This window comes from Danaus plexippus, assembly GCF_018135715.1.
Source record: "Danaus plexippus chromosome 9 unlocalized genomic scaffold, MEX_DaPlex mxdp_24, whole genome shotgun sequence".
Classification (NCBI taxonomy): Eukaryota; Metazoa; Arthropoda; class Insecta; order Lepidoptera; family Nymphalidae; genus Danaus; species Danaus plexippus.
The window spans coordinates 638709-664378 of record NW_026869847.1 but is presented as its reverse complement, the minus strand read 5'-3'; the positions used below and the strand labels follow the sequence as shown (position 1 = coordinate 664378).

At 32.5% G+C, this 25670-nt stretch overlaps 1 protein-coding gene and 1 long non-coding RNA gene across 2 annotated transcripts; one reads left to right on the top strand and one right to left on the bottom strand.

Annotated features, from left to right (window-relative positions):
• Positions 1–2865: 2865 nt before the first annotated feature.
• LOC133320126 (uncharacterized) lies at positions 2866–7833 on the top strand. Its single transcript, XR_009753575.1, has 4 exons — positions 2866–3045; positions 3932–4039; positions 4353–4475; positions 7675–7833. It is a non-coding gene; the product is annotated as an uncharacterized LOC133320126 (long non-coding RNA).
• Positions 7834–10859: 3026 nt separating this feature from the next.
• Positions 10860–12040, bottom strand: LOC116767586 (uncharacterized). The gene has a single exon (XM_032657972.2). It carries the CDS (start codon positions 11785–11787, stop codon positions 11059–11061), a length of 729 nt encoding a protein of 242 aa, XP_032513863.2. The 5' UTR covers positions 11788–12040; the 3' UTR covers positions 10860–11058.
• Positions 12041–25670: the final 13630 nt, after the last annotated feature.

The following is a 25670-nucleotide window of genomic DNA, read 5'->3' as shown; positions in this document are numbered from 1 at the left end:
GTTATGTAGAACTTGTTAAAAAGCTTTTTTTATGTTTATCTGAAAAGGGTTTTCGATTAAATTAAATGATTTTGTCATCTCAAGTTGATTGAAATTGATATGAAATTTTGATGATGCTTTCGACCTCACTATTTATGGAAAAAAGTCATTAAAACTACATTTATATAAAATGGACCTTGGGAAAATTTTCGCATCAGTGAAGGCTAAGTAGTCAGTTATACCAAATGCCAGTTATAGCAAGGTAAGACCAAAAAAGTATTATTTATTTCTTAAATTGACGAAACTTATTAAGGCATCTTTTAAAAATAAGTCAATCAAATATATATTACGTTTTTTAACAGATTCATCGATCAGTTAGAGAAATATATTTTTTGTAAATAAGATAGGTATATATCCATCCATAATTGATAACATCTTTAGGAAATTGATGAGTAAAAGAAGATGTGTAGTAAATGGTTTAAAATCGATGCTAAGAGATATAGTTCATTATTTATAATTAATTTAAAAAAGTAGTAAAACTATATTATTTACTGAATATTATATATTTTTATATAAAATAGTATTGTGCTATAAACTATGTTATTAATATGTTACCTTGTTAACCATAAAGTAACCTACATACTGGTCATGGGTCCCATTACACTATCAGCTCATAATCATTAGCAATGGTTTTAAAACTACCCTCATCGAGATAGTGGCTATGAGACGCCATGTTTACTGTCGTGTCAGATCCGAGAATAGTACACACATAGATGCTTAATTGATTTTTATTATATTCTACACTAATTCGTATAAATTTCCATTTAGTTGGCTTTCAGTTTGTTTGCAAGAATATTTTATCATTATTTTAAATTTGAATAAATCTCTTTTAATAATGATAAATAAAAAAATGCCTTAAACAAGTCCAATAATAAGGTATCCGAGTGTGAACTGGTCTATATCCGGTGAGGCCTTTTGTATCTAAACAAAATAAAATATCTTAAATATATCCGACCGGTACAAATATTGTTCACGGGCGTGCTATAGCGCAGGTAATCAACCATTTGCATTTAGATGTGGGTCTGTTTCTGTGTCCTATATAAAAGGTAGGGGCTGAGTTTCGTTGTAGTTATTCTGTTATCATTTGCATGTTTATTTATAATATTATTATTTTAACTTCAACATAAAGATTATTAGATATGACGCAAGTTTGTTAATAATCTAATTTTATATAATATTAATGCCGATATTTTTCATTCTACCTAAATTGTATATTTCTAAAATATTAAAAGTGTAAAAAAATATGTTTCGGTTCTATTCAGATGTTTGTATGATCGTACAAATTACAAATCCTTCAATCATTTTGACTTAGAAATAACATTTACATTGAAATTTGTTTTTTAAAACAGTGAAGATTATATATAATTGTAGATTAATCTAAATGTAAGGACCGAACATCGTCAATAACTAGAAATCCGTAATCCTCAATCATAGCTGTAAGTTTCCACCTGGGAGGACAGACCAATAAATAGCCAGCAAGAAAAGCAAAACGTATGCGCATCGGTAAAGCCCCGTACAAATCTGGCCACTGGATAGCGGGTCTGATCGACAAATCCGCCAGATTACGCGCTGATACAAGCCATGTTTATGAGACAGACTCTACCGGACTCCATCTGCTGGCTAGGGCTGCCGACTTTTAATATAACGTAAATATTGTTTACCTCATGATTACAAAACAAGATTCGGGGACACATATTAAGATAACGGTGACACTAAGATAATGGTATAGTTGAATACTTAACGCAGTCGCAGACGTAAAGTTGAAAAATACTTTAAAATACGCCGAATATCCAGTCATAGTTTAAGTAATTTCCGTATAAACTGCTAATGTTGCTAATACGTTGCGTATTCGTTTCGAACCATTACATAGAAAAACATTTTAAAAATCTAAACAAGCTGAAATTGTATAAAAGCGTGCAATCTTTATATCGGCCATATTAGTGTTACAAATACGAATTTAAATCTCCGAACAGAGAACAACATTAGATAACCTAACTTGGATAACAAAATCGTAAACATTGTACAACTTTAAAAACGGAACAAACCGAATTTTCGAACGTTGTAATAAAATAAAATAAAAATGCAAATTGTATATAGTTGGCAGCCCTGAGTCCGATACCAGATAGAAGGAAGGTAGTATAATATTTCGGCTCACAAAACGAGTCCAACTTTTAATAGCGTACCGTCATGTTTATGTTATGGCCCAATCGAAAGACAACCTGACTTGTGATATAAGGCTACGCCGCTACAAGCTTTCAGTTTCTTTAACAGTTTTCGTTGGAATGAATATACTGGTAACTTTTCACAAATTGTGTCATGTTTAATCGTATTTACTTAGGATTTTAAATTGCAACTTTTGTCTCTTTTTGGTTTATTTCTTTCGTTTATAGTTTCATGTTGTCGTTTATTTTGTAGTAACTCGATTATTTGATCTGACACTGTCAAGGACGAGATCTCACTCCGCTGAACACTTGAATGAAAGATTACATCACGGCCGCTAATATATTTTGTCAGGAGAGACACAACAAAAATTTAACACGAAATTGTTTTCCGGAATTCCTTAATTTGAAGATAAACTATATCATTCGAATCGGAAAAAAATCTTGTATTACCATTTTTATGCTAAAAAAATTACATATCCGTATAAAATGCATCAGAATTAGTCTTAAATTGTGTTAAAGTCCGGGCGTTATAATATATACAGAGTTACGTGTCAAACTGTTTATCAAACTAGCTATTAATATGTGTGTGTGTAGTTCTCAATTAATGTTTCCGTGTAACACTCAATCCATAGTGACAGTGAACATCTTAGAGCTGCAGTAGCAATGCTCGTAAATCGAGTGTCTTAATTTACGCCCGGCCATTGGCAAGGTTTAGGCTTATTGATAGGCCGTTGTCGCCTTGAGATATAGCTCGGCAATTTGTAGCTGAATTACGGATAATCAATTAGTAGTTTAGAAGAAAAATGGTACTTCCACGTGGAAATTTGGGGTGTTGTTCCGGAAGGTAATAAATTGTTTAGAATTTATCGCTGATGCTACATTACAGAGACAGCGAATTTTAGTAAATTAAATTTAGTTTAGCCACTACAGAGCTTATACTTTTTAATTTTAGCCTACGCAGAGATAACGCTGAACTGATATGGAGCTAGTTGTAATTTCAGCGCGTTGGAGACCTTAAGTAAATTTATTTTAAACACATACATCATAGTAAACCCAGTATATTACTGCCGTTCAAATCATCAATATAGGTAACAGGATACAGGCAATCCAGACGCGTATGCCCTTAAATCAATAGGTCTTTGTACAGGTATAGTACCATTGAGACCTATTTGATTTAATATAATGGTCATACACATTAGACGATCAATTGGTCGTCAATTGTTGGGTTAATTTGCAGTAAATACACGATAATCCGCCACGTTGAGGGTGATTCAGTGTTATATGACAGTGACGTTTGTTTTAATGTTTATTGTGATTATTATACGTTTTAGTTATGATATGTACTCGACGATAGCATTACATAATATGAAAGTGGGCTATTCGTATTTGTTGATAACTGGTATCCAGAAATTTTGAATATTGTATTTCCTTTTTAAATAAAAGTTTAATATAGTTTTTGATAATAACGTTATTTATATCACCGATTAAGAAAATCTGGTAATATTAAAAGTTTTTAAAATAATAAAAACAGTTAATTTAGAAGCTAATTCTGCCAAATTTAATTTCGTAACAAGAGCAACCGCATCACAAACTACGCGGTTTACAAAAGCCGCAGATTAACATCTAACAACTACTAACACCTACACCACAATTTCGCGATAATACCAATAGTAAACGCGACTGAGATCACACCTGACTAACTGCCTCTAACTGCCTCTAACCGGTTTCAGCCGCCGGAGACTGCCGTAATCCGGTGCAATCCAGTTCGCAAACTTTGTTCCCCCGTGTTTGCTTTGCGGTTCACGCGTTTCCACTCATCGTTTAATGTGACAACCTTTGTGCGTATATATTGTATTGTGTTCTACTTTATGTTTAACATAACTTTTCTATGCCACGTTGTGTAAGATAATAAGTGCTCTCGTATCAGAGTAACAGACACATATATATATACATACTTACTTTTTTGTTAATGTTAAATAAATGTATCTAATTTGTGAATAAAATGTTGACCAAATTGTAATAAAATCGGAATATTTGCTGTCACATGAAACTCAAATTAATTATGAGAATCCAAAGTAAATAATCCGAACAAACGTATCTTTTTCTAATAAGAGCATATTAAATTCCTGACTGTAACCTCATATACTGCAGGAGCGGTGCACCGATCCAAAACACCTAACACATCACGCTGCATTAACCATGGAGTCTTTACGATTACATTTGGGACATTTGCGATTCTACAGCCGCAGTGACATTCCGCTAAAAGGGTAGCTGGTAATTGTTCTTTTATTTTTTACTGTATATTTTCGTTTGGTTAAATTCAAATATATTATTGTATTCACTTAAAAAAAGCTGGAGTTTTTTGATAATCATTGAAATTTTGGTCACCAAATTATGTGAAAACATAAATACAATGTTATATAACTTTTAATATTTTCTGGACACACTCAAATAGTGTATCTAGTTTAAGTAAATTTGCTACGAATATAAAATTAAATGAGGTATATTATTTACGAGTTTTAAATTAACCGTCTGCTATTATAATTAGATTTACAAATGTAGATTTATAGCAAATACCGATATGAAAACATAATTCATAAAATATAAATATAGAAAAAAAAAAAATCAAGTGGAGATAAAACTAATACGAGGTGTAATAAAAATAATCAAAGTACAACGAAACGTACCTAACTTAGACAGTCAAATTTCGCATAGATGTACAATTTACCTACAACAAACTTGAAATTCTTAAAATTGAAAACAGAAAAGTTATTAAACATGTACCATAATAGTTTATTATGTTGGAAAAACAGATTCAGCGCAATTACTGAAAATCTAAGACTAGAAGTTTATGTAAATCGGGCTAAGCCAGCTTGAACCGGTTCTCACCAGGCGTAAACCAGTTTAAGGCGGTTTGAGCCAGTGTGCCGGTGTGGGAAGTTTGTTTTGTCACTTATCTAGAAATAGGTTAGCCTTTTGAGTCTAATTGAAGATGTTTGGATACTAGATCTTTGTTTTGTGTCTTTATTTTACTGTGTTTAATGATAATCTTAATTTTTGTTAGTAAACGCTTACTATTATTTAATAGCAATTGGTACATAGTATTCTAAATTTTGTTACTTGTTTACTCAACTCATTACTTAATTGACTGACTACTTAAGGTGATCATTATTATTGTATCGTCTCATTCAAACAAAACCGTCTTTCAGTTGAAATCAAAAACAGTGACTTGTCGTACATTTGTACAATTTTACCGCGTCAGCGCTTATCAGCTGAATAATCCTTGACACAAACGTCAGCCCAGAGCACTTGATGTCGGATTACAGCCGTCCGGACAAAAAATATCCGGTTTTGATTCTCCTCTTTGACTTTTAAAAATGTTATAATTTTTGTTTTTACTCTTTACAAGATAAAGCAAGTTTTCTGTTCAAATAAAAAGGACTCTGAGCGTTGTTGTTGAAACATGGAAGCCATCAATAATTATTCATTTTAATATAGTCCCCCTGTCCCACTAGAAACTAGAAATAACGAATAGTTTTTTTTTAACACTGTTTGCCGCATTTTATATATAGCTTAATTAAGACTTAATATAATAGTTAAAATAATAGTAAACCAAATAGGTTAAAATTAGTAGCATTAAATAATTCTTTACATGTAACAATACGTTAGCCAAGTTATGGTATTACAAGAAAGGCTTTTGTCGATCGGATCATTACTTAACTGAATTCTACACAGTTACCAGTTTGTCCGGCAACTCTCGTCCTAATGCAAATCGAATCTCGATTGTTATAAATCATTTCATTGTTGTCGTGACACGCAGTCAGGTTGTGTTGTAGATTTCTTGACAGGGATCAAGTCCCGACAACAGGCCTATTCTGAATTTACGCTTATTTGATTAGGATTGTTTTTGTTCGTTTTTAATAGTGAATCTGTTAAAATGAATAGTGGAAGGAGCTGTTTGATATTGATAAAATGAAAAGAATCCATTAATTAGCAATATCTATAATATTTGCTATTTTTATGACTAAATAGATAACAGAGTGAGCTACGTATAACCTGCAATCGAATGTGCATTCAAAGCGGAATATTTATCTTCTAATTTTTCAGGTATACTTTAGGAAATTCAAATACATATTCTTTTTTTAACTTTTAATAACCAAAACAACGGAGCAATCCCTCAGAATAACACCGCGGAGTTTGGGTGTAGTGAACAATCACAAATGAAAGGCCGCGAGACAAAAGGCGACTTCCTTTGTACTAATGAAGAATGGTCATCCTACATTAGTGTGTTAGGCGTTAGATTAATTTGAGATGGCTTCAAATTTTGCTCGTGTTTGTGAAGGAAACTAATGCTCTGATGTTTATTTTCACCTAGCTAGCTCACCTCAGCTAGGATCCTGTTACCGTTTCCTGAGAATCTTCGCGTAAAACCTTAATTATGGCAACTATTATATTTTGTAGTAAGTATTCGTTTATGTTTATCTGGTTGCAACTGGAATAAAAACTAATTCAATTATTTTATTTATGAGAATTTATGTGCCATCGTACAGCGTCAAGTTAAATTAATTTTAGACTTTTTCATCTTGGAATGCAATAAGCTGAACAGAAAACTAATTTCCATTGTCAATATCTGGGTAAATGCGATAGTATAGAACATTTGGCAGTAAATATAACGTTTTAATTTATTATCAAACTTGCTCAAGATGCACTTGGGAACTGAACAAGTTTCGATACAGGGACTATAAATTGATAAGAGGACGTTTGATATATTGGTATTAGATGTTAATACCGAACGTCTCCAATAAAATATATGAATAGATCTACTTTTTGGTACCACACTATATATTGAGCTTCAAGTTTGAATGACAGACTATATTTTTAGACTGTACGCATATAACTGTTTCGAATTTCGTCAATTCACAAAATATGTCTATGTGCCAAAGGACAAGGGTCAAATCTAAGGGTCACTTGTAGCTGGTAAGCTGAACGTTGATTTTAGTTTCACGCTGGTCAGTATTTTAAAGCTGTATATTAACAAGCTGTATATCTGTTTTCGTATCGCGTATGATCAGACGTACGATGCACCTGGGACTGTATTAGCGTTGACATATTTATGTTCTCGTTACGCCATAATTACGTGCACACTTTTCAGGGTAATGACTACGTTATGAGTACAACGTGAATAAAATGTGCTTTATTATGTGTGTGCTTTTTTAATTAACTTCATTTGTGTTTATAACATACTTACTTAAAGGTGTAACATTTTTATTATGAACCTTGTCGTTGCTATTTTGTTTGTATTTTTTTGTTTGTTATCTTTTTACTTTGATTTTGAAATGTAAGCATCATGTTTGGAATATGTGAATTAAAAATATATATATATTTTTATGGACTAAATTTAAAAATTGGTAAAATATGTTCTTTATTTAGGATTATTGTCAATTAATATAATATAACGTAATTTTTTTTCTAGAGAAAGACACTAACTATCAAGTGTTGATGTCTCAAAGTGTTTGGAGGCGGATTTCAGGTAACTTGGTGTTAAAGCAAGATGAAAATCTGTTTACAAAGACAAACTACTCCTATTTAATACGCTATCATTATTACTCCGGGTGTTATTTTTAATTTCTAATTGTACAACTTATGTATCTATGTATATATAAATATAAAATTTTGTGTCACATTGGTGTCTTTAGATTTCAGAACAAAACTTTTACCAGAAAAGAAATCTCAGTTGTCATTCGTATAGACTCGGTTCAATTTTACTTTTACCATCGACTACTAAAAATAAGCATATCTTACTAAAATGCTACAGTGTTCTTACAGGTTATAATCTAAAATGTGCGAAAATACACTTTTTCTCAGTAAAGTATAATTTAGAAGGAGTTGTAAATAAAATCAAATAAAACTGAGTATAATTGCAACATTGGTAGCATCGTTGCAATCATCTGAGATGCTGCCGTAAGTGTTACGTGTCCATCCATTAAACGGGTAATTGTATATTAATGTTGCGCATGCGCATCAAGCCTTACCCGCGTTAATGTCTGGTTAGTAAACGATGGATCATGTGTCGTAATAAGTGAGAGGTTTATTATTGTCAGCTATAATTATCTGATCACCTTATATGACACTGTATTTAGTATTGAAGTTTATTTACACACCAAGTTGGTCATTTACCAAGATTAATTGACATGTGATCTGAGATAATCGTTAGATTTGAAGCTTACATTCGAGAATTACCTTATATATTATTAACTGGATAGCTTGTGAATATTTTACTGTCTGATGGTAAGTAGAAATAAATGCTTAAGATGTTAAACGCAGTCCTGTACAAGTCTATGATAGACTTGCTTGCAGACATCAAAGCAGTTCGTGTCTGGAGACAGATGTAGTCAAAGCGTCTCAAACCTTTTGCAGTCTCTCCACGGAGTCCAAAGTCCATGAGGAAAATCTGCCAGCATCTGATAGCTGTATATCACACACCTTTTTGGATAAATGTATGTTTATCATAGCAAAAACAAACTATTATTATAAAGTGTTTTTTTTTTCCTAAATGTATTTTCATATAAAATATAGGCATCTTTATCACAATTGTGTATTAAATTTTGGGTACTTTGTATTGAAATGGCCTCACTAAAATCTCGGACATAGGTGTCACTGGTAGGTCGCCATGGAGAAGGCTGCACTAAACATATAAAATAATTAATGGCAAAATATTCTTATGTAATCTATAAATTATTATTTTTTTCATATAATAACCGTATATGGTACTAGTAGGCGTTAATTAGTTCTTAAACTATAAAGAAAATATCCGTATATTTAGTATAAGATAAATGTAATTTAAAGTGATTTTAAATAAAACAGTAATTAAATAATTATGATAAATTTTAAGGTTATAGCGAAAACTATACATCTAAATAAAGAACTATTTCCATACTAGTCACCTGGACGCGGTTCTATCAAAAAATTGTAATTGATTTTTTCACGGGCGATGCGTCAAGAGCGAACGCAAATGGCTTACGTCGGCCATATTGAATTAGTGCGTGGACCACGCGGACAATTCCAGGCGTGGAGAAGAGAAACTTACAATTAAATAATAAAATTCATATTTATTTATAATTATTTATTAGTAAATTTGATAAAAGCCTGTATAATAACAGTTTTTACTAATAACGCCACTTGCCATATCTTGTATTCACATTTGCTTCACGATTGAAAACACGTTGTTATTATTCCTCTACTATATTTTATTTGATTTCAAAAACTTCTTATCGTCGTTATTTGTAAGAGGAACCTTTAAGTCGTGTTCGACTCCACGTGTCCTACACGCTGGCGTTGCTCACTCATAAAATTAATTAAAAAACACTTCACTCCGGTGATTTCGTATAAATTGATGGAAAGCGGGCTGGTGCGCTGTGACGTCACTAATGGACTTAAGGAAACTTCATGAAAAACTGTCAAGATTCAATTAAGGGGGACAAACGTGTGTACTTACAAAACATTATACTTTTATATTTATTCACACTTTATATAAACAACGACCATCGCATGCGGGATGTTCTTAATGATTTTACGGTTCGTTTTATCGCCTCATATTTCGGCGTTCGTCATATTCATTATGATAAATGTTTAAGAATAATCTGTTAATAGGTTTTAATACCAGTAACTCAATTAACCAAATCTGCCTGAGTCGATGGCGTGCCGGCCTCATAAATTGACAAAGTGTCCAACTCTCATGAACAATAGAATAAGTTTCTGCTTACGGTCAGTGAGCGGACTGTGAGCTACATACGACTGATTATTTTGTACTTACACACTTAGAACGTACACGATGACCTCTGACCTTTTGTATATTAAACACCTCCAAAAATATTGTACTCTAAGAAAACTATTAAATCTAATTTATTCAGTTATACAGTAACATACTAAATCTCTTCAATCTAACATCTGTCTTTCCTTCTTAACTCAATGACATAAAATAAAAGAAAATTAAAGTGTAATAATAGTTTTGATAATAATATCATTAAAGAAATGTTATTTTAGTAAACTCATTCGTCGTAACTTTTATAAGAGATGATATAAAATGCGAATTATGTACTGGCCATGTACCCGTGTGTTTCTCAGCAGGGATCCGCAGGCACCATCTATGATTTAGTCCCTAACTTGGACTGGACGGAACCAAGCCACGCTTGTTTGGCTAATGAACCATGAATTTCTATTTGTTGTGCTGTGTTCAGGTAATTAAGTAATAGGTGTGTGTTTGTCTTGTTTATGTAAGCTTCGTATAACTGTGACAAAGTTCTTAAGTGTTATTGATATTCTACTGGGATGTATTTGTCTTAAACGATTTTATTGTTCCCCGAAGCGGGTTTTAGTTCAACTAAACCTATCAGATGTTGACAAAGCATTAATTAATTTATGAGTTAAAATCTTTTATGTCAGCCCATTTGAATACAATTAATTCTTTAGAAGCAAAGTCAAAGTAATGTTCTTTTGCAAAATAATTTTACAAAAAGAGAGTGAAAAGAATAAAATAGAATTTAAAAAATCTCCCAATTTTATATATGCCTTTAACTACATTTGAATCAGTATCCGGTAATTTGTTAAGTATTTATAATCAAATCTGGATGTATACTGTAAAGATTGTAAATAAAGAAATAAAAAATAACTTAAGTAAGATTTATTTAATTACATAAAATTTTCTGTATCAAAATTCAAAATACTTTCAATTATAAAATTAACGCATTAAGTACTTCGTGTACAGTATATAAGTAAACAAAACTTAAACGTTATTATTAGTAATATTTAAATAATAAAATACTTATATGATAGTAGCTACCTACCTACCTACCCTCTTTTACTTATCAAACGCACGATTCTGCCAAAATTCTGCTAATTCCCTAAACTTATCGCAGCACTCCCTTCTTCTTCTCGGACTACACTGAATTCCCGGACTATTCAAAACGCTGCTAAACTTTCTGACCAACGTGGTGACTGAATCCAAAGACTGTTCCGCACTAAGACTGGACATGGTCTCACTGAACTGTTCGAATGCCTCTTCAATATGTCTGTCGATGTCACTATTATCGATATTATCTTCCTCTGATACCGTGTCGTCGAACGACAGATCCGTCGCTGATATACTGCATTGTACGACATCAGGAACATCTTTCTTCTTCATCGTATTAGTCGCTGAAGACAGCTGCTCGATAGATTTGAAGATGTCATCTATTTTATGACATATGTCTTCAATCGAAGACGCCGAAGTTATCTGCCCGTTGATGAAATAAAAGCGGTTGGAGGAGTCGTTCTGAGGGTCGTCTTTCAGATTGTTGATGAAATCTTTGTAGTCCAAAGCCGACCCCGTCGATTTCTTGGAGAGTTGTCTTCCAATTTTCTTGGTGACTTTCTTGAATAGGAACGACGAATCGAATGTTGTTTTTAAATCTAATGTACTGAACACTGGTTTCAGCATCGGCAGGTCATCTTCTATTTCATTTTCTAAGTCTACTGTCTTCCATTCCTTCTCTAATTTCTTCCAATATTCGTTTTCTGATAATATGGCGTCTGCGTCAATAAGGCTCATGATAGAAATCGTATGTTGTCACTTCGAACGCAACCGTTAAACTGAATATGAAATAATTGTGTTTCTTATTATAAGTAGTGAATAGTACAGATTTGTGATTAGCGATAATTGTTTTGTTTTTGTTTTTGTCAATAACAATTTGTTTGCAAATAGTTACTTCTATTTACTTTGTAAGCTGTACCTAATAATAGAATAGAACTTTAACGACTTTATTACTGTATTCAATAATCTTTGTGTCGTTCTAGTTAATTTTAATCGCATTACCTACAATATTTAAACTTATCAGTGGGTTCCTTATACGTGTTACAACCTACCCTCGCACGGTTTATAATTGAATCAGTATCTCACGGTAACGACCAACGCATGTCATACATTTGTTTCGACTAAACACATTGCTTTGATTGTTATATCTATTCATTATGTATGTTTATAAAAAATCTAAATTATTTATTTCACTGTTTAATGATTTGCATTCAAAATTTACATTGTGTCGAAACAATCCTATGATTAGTGTAATTATGTTTTTCTTAAATAAAGTAATATTGAATGGTAATAATCAATAGTAATTCAATCTTCAGAACATCTCTTTATTAGTTTATATTAATTAATTTCGATGACGTATGCGATAAAGCATCTGTTATTAATAAACAGTATGTAATCGTTATTGTCTTGTAGCGCCGTAATCTTATTTATCCGTTACTCCAAACCGTCCGCGGCAATTAAACGCATCCAGTACGGCTGTGTATCATACACAGTAATCCGGGGACAGAATGATAATAACAAAAAACAATAAAAATAAAGAATTACCCCCTGCGAGCTGTGTGTGGAACAGAGCTTACGTACTCGTTCCACACAAAGTGGAGACGAAGGATGGTTTATACTAATAAATTAATTATATTGTATTTTTATTTATTTATATATATTTTTGATAATCATCTGCTATGAGTTAAATCGATGTATTAATTAAATATAAACATTGATTCGTATTTCCAATATTATTTTCGTATTTGATTACTATTAACTATTTCAATTAGTACGTATTAGTAGATAATTAATTGTTTCGTATTACATAGCTACGTGATTAATGTGTACGTTTAACTGTAACATTTTTTATGTTAACATCGACTCCATTCAATTTTAACCAAATCCGAGTTGTGTACTTTCGTTCTTAATATGGGACAAAACTGTTGGAAGAACAACAGTTTTTTTGTTGTATATTTTATGTTGTGTGACGCTATAACTCAGCGGTCTGACGCGACGCCTGAGTCCCTGATATACTTGCGTAGAACTTATTTATTTTGGGGCAGTTATTTTTATTTATATTCGTATTTTATTGGTTTATTGTGTTACGGACTGTTGGCCCCGTTTTCTTAAGTGGCTCGCATATGATATATACAGCTATGTAAGCCGTTGTGCTTATATATATTGCTTGTTATATATCATTTATTGGATTTATTTTTTGGCCGTACATAAGTGATTATAATTCTTCTACGATGTTACAGTTGCGGACGTTTATATGATATAAATTTTAATGTTTTAAGAATTCACAGCATCCCAGTGGAAGTGTCAACGGGAAAATAACAGCTGCGTTAACAAAATATTATCTCACTAAGAGATGTCTAAAATATCCTAAGTGTTTATATTCAAACACGATGTTAATTTAAATTATAAATAAACCCATAATTACACCTTTATATTTTCTAATAAATTATTTTCAACATTGTTTTGTATTGTGTTACGATCAATGAAAATGTATGTGCGATTAAAATGACATTGATATTTGTATTTCGTAAAATAAAAAGAGAGTGTCTAGATTCTGGATGTCTCACATGTTCCGTCTCTTGATTTTAATCATTGAATACTCAGCTGTTTTTTCACACCTAGAGTGAACTGAAAATTCAAGCCCTTATCAGTTAACTGTCACACCGGCACCGTATGAATGTTATTTTAACTGTCATCTCGCGTGTGTATGTATGTGTGTGTGCGTGTATGTATGTGTGTACGTGTATATAAAATATCCGTCCGTCCATATTGATTGTAATCCACGTCATTAAATCAAACCAGCAATTCGCGCCCACTCATTACGGCCGCGCCATTATCGTCCCGTTGCGAATATAATCATCGGAGTCGTTGTTGGCTTTTGATTTATAGTTCTCTGTACGGTAGTTTTTGATGATCGCGTTCTAGTTATGGCTTAGCCAGATAATTTTGGCCGATATCGTGATAAATACGCCTGCTTCCGGTCATAAATATTATAATATTACAGCAGTTTTTGTTTATCCTCTTTAAAATGTGATTATAGAATGATAAAATTACTTTTAATAATGTCGTTTCGTTTATGATATTAAAATTATGTTAAATATAATATGTGCGTAATGTTATAATTTAAAAAGTATTTTTGACCGAACAACTTAGATACGGGAAGTTATATATGTAAATGTAAACATTAGCGTTAGTGCTAGACATGTCGGTGTCTCAAAAAATTATTAATTATTATTAATAATATAGTTCTTACAGATGTTTTGTATAAAAAAAATCTATACACTGTTATTATTATTGGGATAAAACAAAACATAAATATTTAGAACGGGATATTAATGTTAATGGACAACCATAACATTTGAGTTACATTGACGTTATAACTCGAAACGCTCGGCGGATGATTTTAACGAAACAGTTAATGTACGATAAATTATCACCGGATTCAGTTACTGCTTTAAAAATATTATATTTAATTTTGAAATATGAACGGGGTTGTGACTTTGACGTATTTTTATTTGATATTTTTAATCTAAGTAGTTCTGTCACTGGGCTTGTACTTAACTTCTAGACTTCGCTAGTACGTTACTCTACTATAAAAGATAATAGTCGACAAGTCGAAATTTATTATAGATAAAAAAAATATTTTAATTAAAACAACAGTAATTTTCTTGAATATTATTATAGGTCCATTCATATGAATCAGCGAGTCACCCCGTCCTTCGGTTCATTATCATTAAATCATATTTAGTGCAGTCATTACGATCCGCGGTACTGACTGCGATCAATATAAATTGCAACAGCATCTCTAGCTCTATACTTATTTAGGATACGCGACTTTAGGATTTTGAAGCAAATTTATCATCAAAAATCATTAATTACAATATAAATTCTTTATTAAAAACAACAGCTTTTAGTATATATTAATAAATTTTATTCGGTATAGTATGTTTTAGTATTGCGTTAAAGTAGATGTTACATATGTATATTTGAATAACTCTGAATGTAAAAATCTTTGAAGTTAATAATTTTAATTGTAAGCCCCTAGTTTGGTTACAAAATTCGCAAAATTACAGCATGTAAGTATGCATTTCAAATATGCAAACAGCGTGTTCACATTCGGTTCTAAATCCACGATGTACAGGGTGCGCGTGCAATAGGTGCGCCAGATATTGCCAATACACGCCTGCAGATTTAAGATGGCCGACGTCTACTTGCCTTGTTTTAATTGGACGGTTTGACCAGTACTGTACAGAGCGGTGTGCTTCAAAAAAATAAATACAAATTACCGCCTCTTCTTATTCTCACAGTAGATGATAATTACACCCTACTAAAACAACAACACGCGAAACACGTGTATACTATATTTTTATCCGAAATTGCTCATTTTCTGTACAAAAATGTCCGCATTGTATTTTCCTGGCATTGTTTCTTATTCATTCAGCCGAAATTAAAGTATAATTGCACTACGTCTTATTTTTTTCTCTCGCTGTAATATAAAGGTTCGGGTCGCAAGCCGCATGTACCGTTTATATGATACTTCATATGCTGTGTCGCATATTAATAGTGTTATAACACCTCCGTAGAATTCCCTCGGGCTTAAACCGCACGGCGCAAGTTACGGCGGCGGCCGACTGTGGACAAGCGTCCGTATTGCAACACACTTTATAGCGCCGATATCGCCTCGCAATCACCGGACAAAGTCTGAGTTGCGTTTTGTACATTTCGGAGCAACCTGTGGATGATATATTATCCGTTGTTATTCTTTTAAATTCGTCTCTAATGTAAATAAGAGTATGATACTATCGTATCAGTTAGTTAATTTGTGTATTAAGTAAAAACAAAACGATAGTCTCCGGCCCCAGCCTTACTCGTTTATTCTAATTACTGATAATTATCGTTACCGACTCAATTGGATGCAATTTTAATTCCCCATTTTGCAGTCGGGACTAACGAGCGTAACGATGGGTTTTTGATAATATCATTAATATGCCCGGCCGATTGTTATTGCAGGTAGACGGATTGTCATACTGACATATATTAATATAATTCACATGTATATGTATATAATATTTGATTTTTTTAAGTTACATTCAACATTTTAAACAATGATTAACATTTTGGAAATAGGAAAAAAGCCGCTCATCTTTTGTACGTCCTCAGGCGAAATAGATTTTGTAAAAAGCACGTGAGTGACAAGCCACTGTCGAGATAGTGACGCTAGAACTGAATGCACAAAAATTATATTACACTAGCTTTGATATCTATTACAAAAACATAAGGTTCAGTTTCCTCTGATACATTTGTTTTGATATAAAATTCGACAGACAAACTATTGTAAAAGCATGTACGTGTGGCTTATTTCATTGGATTAAAGTCGATTGTCAATATATGTGAACGTGAATTATTGTTTGTTAAGTCTTCTTTGTGCATTTGTTTGATGGATCCAATTTGAACCGTGCACTGTCATACTTAGAGCACATAATAGATTGTTTCAAAATTATTAGTTTGTTAGTGATCGTCCGGCATTCAGACATGTTTTGCTTGTCGGACGTGGTGTCAGTTGCGAACAATGAGTTATAACATAAGATATAATCAACTGAATTTTTGACCTTTGACCTTATGTGTCATCGAAACAACATGAACAACATTTTGTTGGCAAACATGAAATTCATAAAATGTGAAATGTGTAACATTCATTTTTATTTCTTGAGTTTTTATTTTAGCTTAGTTAGAATAAAAAATAAGTTGACCGATTCGAACATTTTTTTTTGTGTTCGTATACACAGTATTGCCTATTATTGTTGCAGGTTAATGTCATGGAATAATATAATTTAAAACTATCGTATTACCAAAGGCTCGATAGCGGAGCCATCACATTAAAACAACTTTACTGTCCAACGATTTCCGAATCGACGCCATATTGTAGTGTCCGCCATTTTATCGCCACAGTCCGCGATATACGACGGAATTAAAAATACATAAACATGTGACGTTTTACGATAATTACACGTGCACTTTACATCGGTAGCTTTATAATGTTTCACATAAATACGGGTGAACGTTTCGGCTAGTTTAATTTCGGATTTAAAATGCTAACCTCATTAATGTTTTATACATCCCTCTATTTTACTTTATAAAACTTAAATTTAAAATAGAGATTTTTTTTTAAAATAACTGCGCGTGCGTCCTAACACTCACATATTTAGGTAGTAAAAGCTGGTACACAAGACTAAAGAAAAACAACTGAGTTTTAAGCTTTATACTATAGATAATAGTACCGGTAGGGAACATATATGATAACTTTTATTTGTAGGTGAAATAAGTTTTATTAAAACTATTTAAGAGTAATTCAATTCAAAGTATAGCACCCGATACTTTTTGGTGATTTAGAATTGAGAATATTTCTTTAACTTTTAGCAGTAAGGTTGCTTGGTTAACCTTATTTGGGGGATGTTCTAATTCACTTTATCTTTTTTTATTTCCACGTGATGCGAATCATATGATGCAGATCCTTACGCCTTACGGAGGTTGTACTGTTGGTTGAGTGTTGTTGAGGGTTTTGTAGTAACCATCAAGTAAGTGTGATTTTTATTGAATAATCTTCTTTTAGAGTTTATACAGTTGTGGATCCTTGGAAAGAAGACTGAGTTGGCTGACGACAATCTCAAAATGGTCCTCAATCGCGATTTAGTTCTTGGACATGGTTTTTTTAAGACCGGTACTATAAATTTGACCCATCACGTTACTTACTATACTGGACAGTGATTATCAAGAGGGAAGCTCGGAGGAGTTCTGTATGAGATACATCTATTTATGACACCTGATGTTTGACATATTTAATCTGGCTTACTTGGAGTGCGAATCATCAAAAGTCATCACATTATTTCGGATCCCTGGTTATATATTATATATGAAGAAGAATGTGTATGATCTTCGTGTTTTTATAATTTTTTAAACACCTTACACTTTCATATGCATCTGGAGAAAATATTCATATCATTACAACATAATTAAAGGCTTCATTTTGTAACAAGTATTGTAAATAATGATTATAACTAGCGCTAACTGTGAAAACATCCTCAAATTCTATACATTTTAGTGGTTACAGCGGCTTGCATACAATCCTTAATTCTTTCATTTAAAGACATTACATACATCAATTTTTTTAAGCATGTTATTATACTCAGTTATTTTAGGATAAAAGCGACGCACGCCTACATAATGGCGCGCGAAGCCGCGGTCAGCAGCGAGTGTGCTCGTAAAACGCATAAATAACAATGTTTATCCGATTTGTCCGTCCATTTCACGTAATTAGCTAAACTTAACGACTCACTTATTTAATTTAACGACCGACAACAGAACATATTTTATATATATATTTCATTTCGCTAAGCGCTAATGCTGTTATTATAATTGCACCGCACATTAGAATGTAATTGACAAACACACGGTAACATAAATTGATTATATTAATATGGGCGTTTGTATGGTAAATATTTAAATTTAATTTGCAGTTAATTGTGTTCGGTTATCATTTTGTTTGATGATAATTATTATCAATTAAATGTTATTAGGTCATCTGCTTTCGACGGATATGTTCCTGATATACTACAATATTCCCATTCATTCATATTATGAATAAAAATACGTCTAATCTAAAATATAAATGAAATAGCTGAACAACGTCATCTCATTGTTTTTGTACGAAATTCTTAATTTAATATACGTTCATTTAATAATACCTCATTTTAAATCTTGTCAATTTAACCAATGCTCTCTTTGAGGTCATAAAGATAGAATATTTCTGGGCTCCAGTAGACTGCTCTATATAACTCATTGACGAGGTCACGGTTAATATAAGCCAAGGTAATTAAATTAAAATTATTAGCTTACTTATGTCTAGCATTTGCTCGTTAAGTCGTCCTTATTGAGTCGTTCATTGTTTTCGTAACATTATGTGCTATGTTATAGAAGCGTTTGTTATAATAACAGTCTCAGTTATCCCGCGGGAGATTGGAGTTAACTTTGATATTTCATAAGGCAAGTTAAATACAGCAAGTTTATTCTTATTACTGGCTAACGCTATCGGAGGCTGCGGGCGTGCTTAAACTCGATTTATACTTTCGATTACCGCGCGGCTGAATAAAAAACAAATGAGCTGAGAATTTGTTGATATGCTCTGTGGCTGGAGGGAACGTTACGGACCTACCTTGTAATAATCACCTTTTTTATTTTACCAACCACGAATGTTGACAATTTGTGGTTTAAATATATTATCATAGATACCTTTTTATAAAAGTATGTACTTTATTGTACTGAAATTACACTAGAGATAGAAAAGAATTATTGTACGAGATATATTCCTGGATCAGTAATGGTATGTCCATAATAACCTTACTTCATCATCTCAAGGCGCGGACTTACGCTATTACACTTAACGTTGCGCTAGATTTGAATGTACTATCAAAGTCCGCTTATTTGTCCGTGTTTATTACTAATTTGTCCTGTTGTTTCATTACAATAAAGTAGGCAAATTAGATTTTATGCCTCGTCTTCGTTTGCGTTTCATTTATTTGCTACGCTGCTACAAGGTGCTACGGTGCTACGACGGCGTCTGGATCGTTGTTGTTGTTGTCGTTGGAATATTTCTTTGAAACTTAATATATTATAAATAGGTTCATTACCATAAGTTTAAAAGATGTCTCTTGATGGACGTCATTTAAGCTCATTATTGTAATCGACACAGTCAGAGTATTCAACTAAAACAAAGACCAAAAGCTACTATATTTTTGAATTTGGGAATTTAACGTGAATCTACAAAAAAAAAAATGCCTTTTATGTATAAAATCTCAATCTCAATATATCACGAATAATTAAAAACAGGAAAGCAAGAAAAAAAAGGTAATAATTAATTTAGAAGTTCAGGTCAATTTCTAAAATATACCGACGATGTTGAAAACTTTTGCTAACTAAAAATAAATACAGTCATTCAGTAATTTCCGCCAAGAAAATCCTCTTAAGCTGAAGAAAGTTAAAAAATAATTAATGCTTTCGTAAATATTCATACCTCGGCTGGAGTTTAGAGTTAACCCCTAGGGTTGGGATAACACGCACTGCTATAACAGACGGAGACGTGGCACAGTTTTATATAATAAAGCCTTGATAGGTCAACCTTAAAAATTTGGCTCATATTAACCTTAAATTTATTCGTTTATAAAACCGATAACTTAAATTTCAAGTATAACAAAATATTGTAATGTTAATGATCATATAAAATAATGTTTGACTAAATTAAAAATTAAATATAATTCACTATAAAATACGTTTATATATTTCTTTATAATATGTGTAACATATAATACAGTTTGTTTTTTAGTTGCAAGTCAGCCTAAGTCAACACCACATAAGCGATATTTTAAGCAGACAAAAGAAGAGCTGGTTTAAAATCATAATTTACCGTCGTGTGTTTCCAAGCTGAAGGGTTTGTCGAAACGGCTCCGATTTAATTTAAGTCGTGGCCCGTTATCGTCGGTGGCCCATTGTTTTTCTTCTTGAACATTTTACGCTCAATTTGACGTGATTCCTTTTTTTTACGATTAATTTGATTTTAATTAGTTTGCGGCATTGTTTCGGTAGATAAATCCTCCGAGTATATTGTTGATTGGCCGCAGTTTATAATTTTATATTCGACGGATCGGTTCAGAGATAAAATATGAACTTGCAAAGTGATCCTAAGGTTTGTTGCGACATCAAAAATGAATTAAAAACTCCCTCGCAGCCCTACAACGGCATAATACAGTCTAGTGGATATATGGGCGCGATAAAAACGTATCCATCCCGATATGCGTGCACTAAATCACCACTTAATAGTCGAGAAGATCGTAAATATGTCAACATGCGCCAATATCTTGGGATCCAGGAGATTTTTCCCTTGAAGCACTCTGTCAGGATTTAGTTGGCTTCCATTTTTTGAACAATTATGTCCATTATTTGTCAGTGAAATCTTAATATTATTATGTTTTACATTATAATTGATTCAATTCTCGCAGAAAACGCCTATCTAAGAATTCTGTAATAGTCAATTGAATGAGATTGCTTAATATTTTCTAAATGAAATTATATGTCGATATATATATTTGTTTGAAATGAAAGGCATTTATTATGAAGACATGAATCATTGATCATGAGATTAGTTAATATAATCAAAGATTTCCCAACTACAATTCCTTACAGAACCTTGGGCATTTTCCCCTGTTTTCCTTCAGGTCAGAGCGCGAACGTTAATTCTTCTTAATCTCAGGATATTCAGGCATTTGATGAGGTAATCACGGCGATTGTTTTAATGCTACTAGACCACGGTAGGCTGTTCACAGAACTATAGTAACTTTGGAGGTGACAGTCATTATAAAATAAAAATAGATAATAATTTAATTTTATCTTCCTATGGATCGCTCCATAGATGTAAGTAAATGGAGCCACGTTACTGCTTGCTAGTTTTTTTTTTTGTCATAATATAATTCCTGTAGAGTGAAGATAATAATCTACCTTTTTGTTTAACCTTCTTTGTTTAACCTTCTTTGTAGAATATATATCGCTGAAGGCGAAGTTTCTTTGCTTTATGAAATGTCTGTTCCAGTACAAAGTAAATCATAGATATAACATTATTGAGGCCGGTTACAAGACTCTGCGACGCTTCTAACAGTTAATGCCTTAATCTTGAGTCGGACGGACGCTAAGGTGTTATGGATACGCTGTCGTTTGCATTAAACAAACGTTCATTAAATAATTCATGACAAAAAAACTTAAATATAATATCTTTATCATGATCATCTTTAACATATATTCATAATTGTCAAAGCGCTGTTTTATCTCCTTGTTGAAGCATGAGAAAAGAAAGCAAAGAACATTTTTGAATGATCGTATCGTTCTCATACATTCACTCTGAAAGTGTCTTCATGCAGCTTTGAGAGTTCTTGTGTGATAAGATGTAGATTATATATACATATTTTTTTATCAGGACGTCCACCCTATCGCCGTACCATCACCTCGGAGGTGTCTCCCCAGCCATAACTCTTAAACTGTACCCCCGGCGACGCGTTAAGGAATTATTATTATGCGAATAAATACTCTGAATGTCAACCCTCCCTACGAGTAAAACAGGATACGTCCTTCCTTTTGTTTGGTTTTGATAGTTGAAAGTCGTTTTTGGAGTTTTAAAATGAGTGTAATGTTTACTTTTGAGAGAGAATAATTTTAATGCTGCAAACTAAGTGATAATTTTTCAAGACGACTATGTGTCATTAAACACGATATAATTAAATGTTTTTTTTTTTTAAAGGAATGTGATTGTTTTCATTAATTCAAAATTGTTTGTATAAAATATTGTTTAACGAATTTCAGCCTTTAATATGTTTATATATTTTTCAGACAAGATGATGCTGAGAAGATGTAAATACAGATGAGTTTTTTATTATAAAATAAAACACCTTTCTTTGTTATCTATCTACATTATATAAAACATCAAATCTTTTATATAAAAATAATAATCTATATAAAACACGAAATTATGAATTTAAAAGCCGGGTCTAAATTATGGTGGGTGAACGTCTTGTTTAAATCAGGCGAGAATGATGGCAATAACAGTTAGCGACGAGTTACGACGAGACGAGATAATGGCGGCTAGGAGATTTCGTCTAAGTAATTGTTAATCTTGCGGTGCCGCCGCCATGATAATTGTTTGTTTTTATTTCTTTGGGCAATTTTATTGTTGTATAGGGTTATTTTGTAAAGGTGAATACCTAATGGTGATACTGGACAGTACAGGTGCATTAGAAATCATATATATCATCTTATTTAATCAACTATCAAAACAGTTCATTTGTATTTTAACACTAATTTATATTTAAAATTATCTGTGAGTTGATATTAGAATATTGAAAGGTCATAGTACAATTAATTGTTTTATTTTGTTACTGGTTTAGTCGTTTTCAATAATCAATCCAGGAGTTTGTTCATCAGCACTTAATGAAGTACCCCGGCTTCCAACCCATGACAGTATAAATGCGACTATAAATCGCCACACATGCTAAACTAAGATAGACACGCTGGGACGCGACAAGTCAGCGGAGCCCTTATCACAGTCACAGTTATTTACGGCCTGGCCTGAGTTATGGCCAATTTACAGGCAGTCATTAAGGCCTTAATGGCCTCAAGGTGTCCGGGTGAAAAGTTTGTCGGATAACTTAGAAGGCGTCAGCGTTTTGATGATATAGTGCGCCTTTTTGCCTGCATTGTTAATAGCGTCGAAGTGCCTTAAATGGTAGGTATAAAAAATGGAAATATGAGGCCGAGTTAAAACATACGTTATGTTGATAAGAGAAAGGGTGAATGTCGTGAGTTGAAGACTTAGCCGTAGGAGAGCAGAAAAAAAAAATGTTTTTTTAAAGGATTAATTAACTATTTAAATTGAAAATGTTAGGTCCAAAAATATGTTTGCCATGACATGTATGGCAATGGTCCCACAAAACGGCCGCGCTTGACAATAGCAAAATTCATTACAACGAGCCGACATCGCTGCGAATGATAACCTCATTTGTATGGGATGAATCAAACACACATTAAAGCATTGTCATACGGGAAAATTATTGTGACGCCTCTCGTTACTAGTACTTTGGGTGCTAGGAACAAGGACGGCTATGGAGACGACGCTTAGTTATTCACACATTTTGAGATAATTTACTATGCAAATAGAACTTGCTAAATCATCAGGGACTAGTTAAATCTTCATCTTCTCGGGAAGTTACTAATATTTAGAAGTTAAAAAAATTACAATTCCAGCCTTACAATATGTAAGATGTTCCAAAAGAATGAAGGTCTTAAGGAAAGACCTGTTAACCAACATAGTGTCCCTTTTCAAAATATAAATAGCAAACACAGTTTAATCCTCAACTACATCGTCTAGTTGATTCAAAATTTAAGGCTCAAGTTAAAAGTAAAAACCTTCAGAAACTTCAGTAGGATTAGAGTCTGCTAGGTGTCTTTCCGCATAAAGATATCGATGGGAATGTTATGACTAACATTCATTGTCGTACAAGTGACTATACTTGTTATAATCTCCAAGCTGGATATGTAGTTGTGAGGTTTGAAAGCGAACATGAATCCGGATCAATCAAATTCCATTCAATAGAAACTTCGAGTGGGATTACGTGTCTTCTTTTCGTTGTAATTATTCGGAATATTCTTGTTGTTTTCATGTCTGTATAATAATCCCATAATTTATCATCCTCTCCACAGATTCTATTTCCAACAAATTTTACATTATCGGCCGCCAGTATGACAGCCATGTGATATATACTCGGACGTATTATAAAGGCGATAAATAAATAAATTTCGACTAAAATTTAGGACGCGAGTGATTTTATTGGCGAGATAGAATAATGGATGCTTTGTTCCGTTTTATTATGCCGTTTATGATAGATAATATGATAAGTGACGTCCATCATCCAGAGCAATGTATGCTACATACCGTATCCAAACGGAACATTTCCATTATAAGCCATTTTCACTTCCAGCTAGTTTGGAATCAAATCAATCCAAATTTACTACCTTTGGGTTTGTTCCACGATGTTAATTATCATCGAAACAGATATTAATTAGTGCTGAACGCATCAGTCGTATTGTAATCTGTTTTATCTAGTTTTTGCGGGCTGACAGCGGTGGTTCGTTGTTTTGACACGGACGCCACAATCGCACAAATAAATATAAACTTATTTTTGTTGATAATGAATCGCATTTAATGCACATCTGGGCGTGATTGCGGTCGTAAACTGTTTGTCTGTCCTGTAATTATTTTAATTATAATAAGTACACGGCAATCTGTTTTTGATATTTCAAATTGTCGCTATAATCCAATAGCTTTGAAACAGTTATTGGTTAATGGAATGGCTGTTGTAAATGGAATTCAATTTGTGAATGTATTATCTACATTTATTTTTTATAATGAAACTTAAAAATATACCGATATAAGAAATGAAAGGTACAAATAGTTTTAGTTAATGAAATTGTTTAGTACCATTATAATATAACCTATTAGAAATGTTTTGTAAAAGGTAAATAAATACCATTTGTTTTTTGTTTCATGTAAGTGTTATCTATTGTACTTACTAATGGGTATTTCTAAAATAGCAAAGCAAAAGTATCTTCATCTATATATACATACGAATCTTGTTATGTGTACATTCGTCACGTTTCGATCGTCTGTCTGTCATCGAGTGTGCGCGGGAGTCGATTGAGACGACTCAGCGAGATTGAGACGAAATACTATGTTGTAGAGTTTAAAACTCATAGAGAGGGCACTATGATAATTATATATTAATAGAAGCGTTGTATCATCAATAAATCTTTGGAAAAATTCTTGTATAAAATAGATTAAAGAATTATTAATTATTAATTTAACTACACATTGATACATTGTAAAATTTTTAGTTTAAAGTTTTTTTGATATAAAGAAAGTTTATTTTACTGAATATGATTTGATAATATTGTCAAGAGAGTGTATATATATATAGAGAGTATATATATATATGGAAAAATTACCACTGTATGTCGGGTCTGTTATTTTT

Coding starts and splice junctions, on each gene's coding strand:
- LOC116767586 (XM_032657972.2), bottom strand. CDS start 11,787: ATGAGCCTTATTGACGCAGACGCCATATTATCAGAAAACGAATATTGG.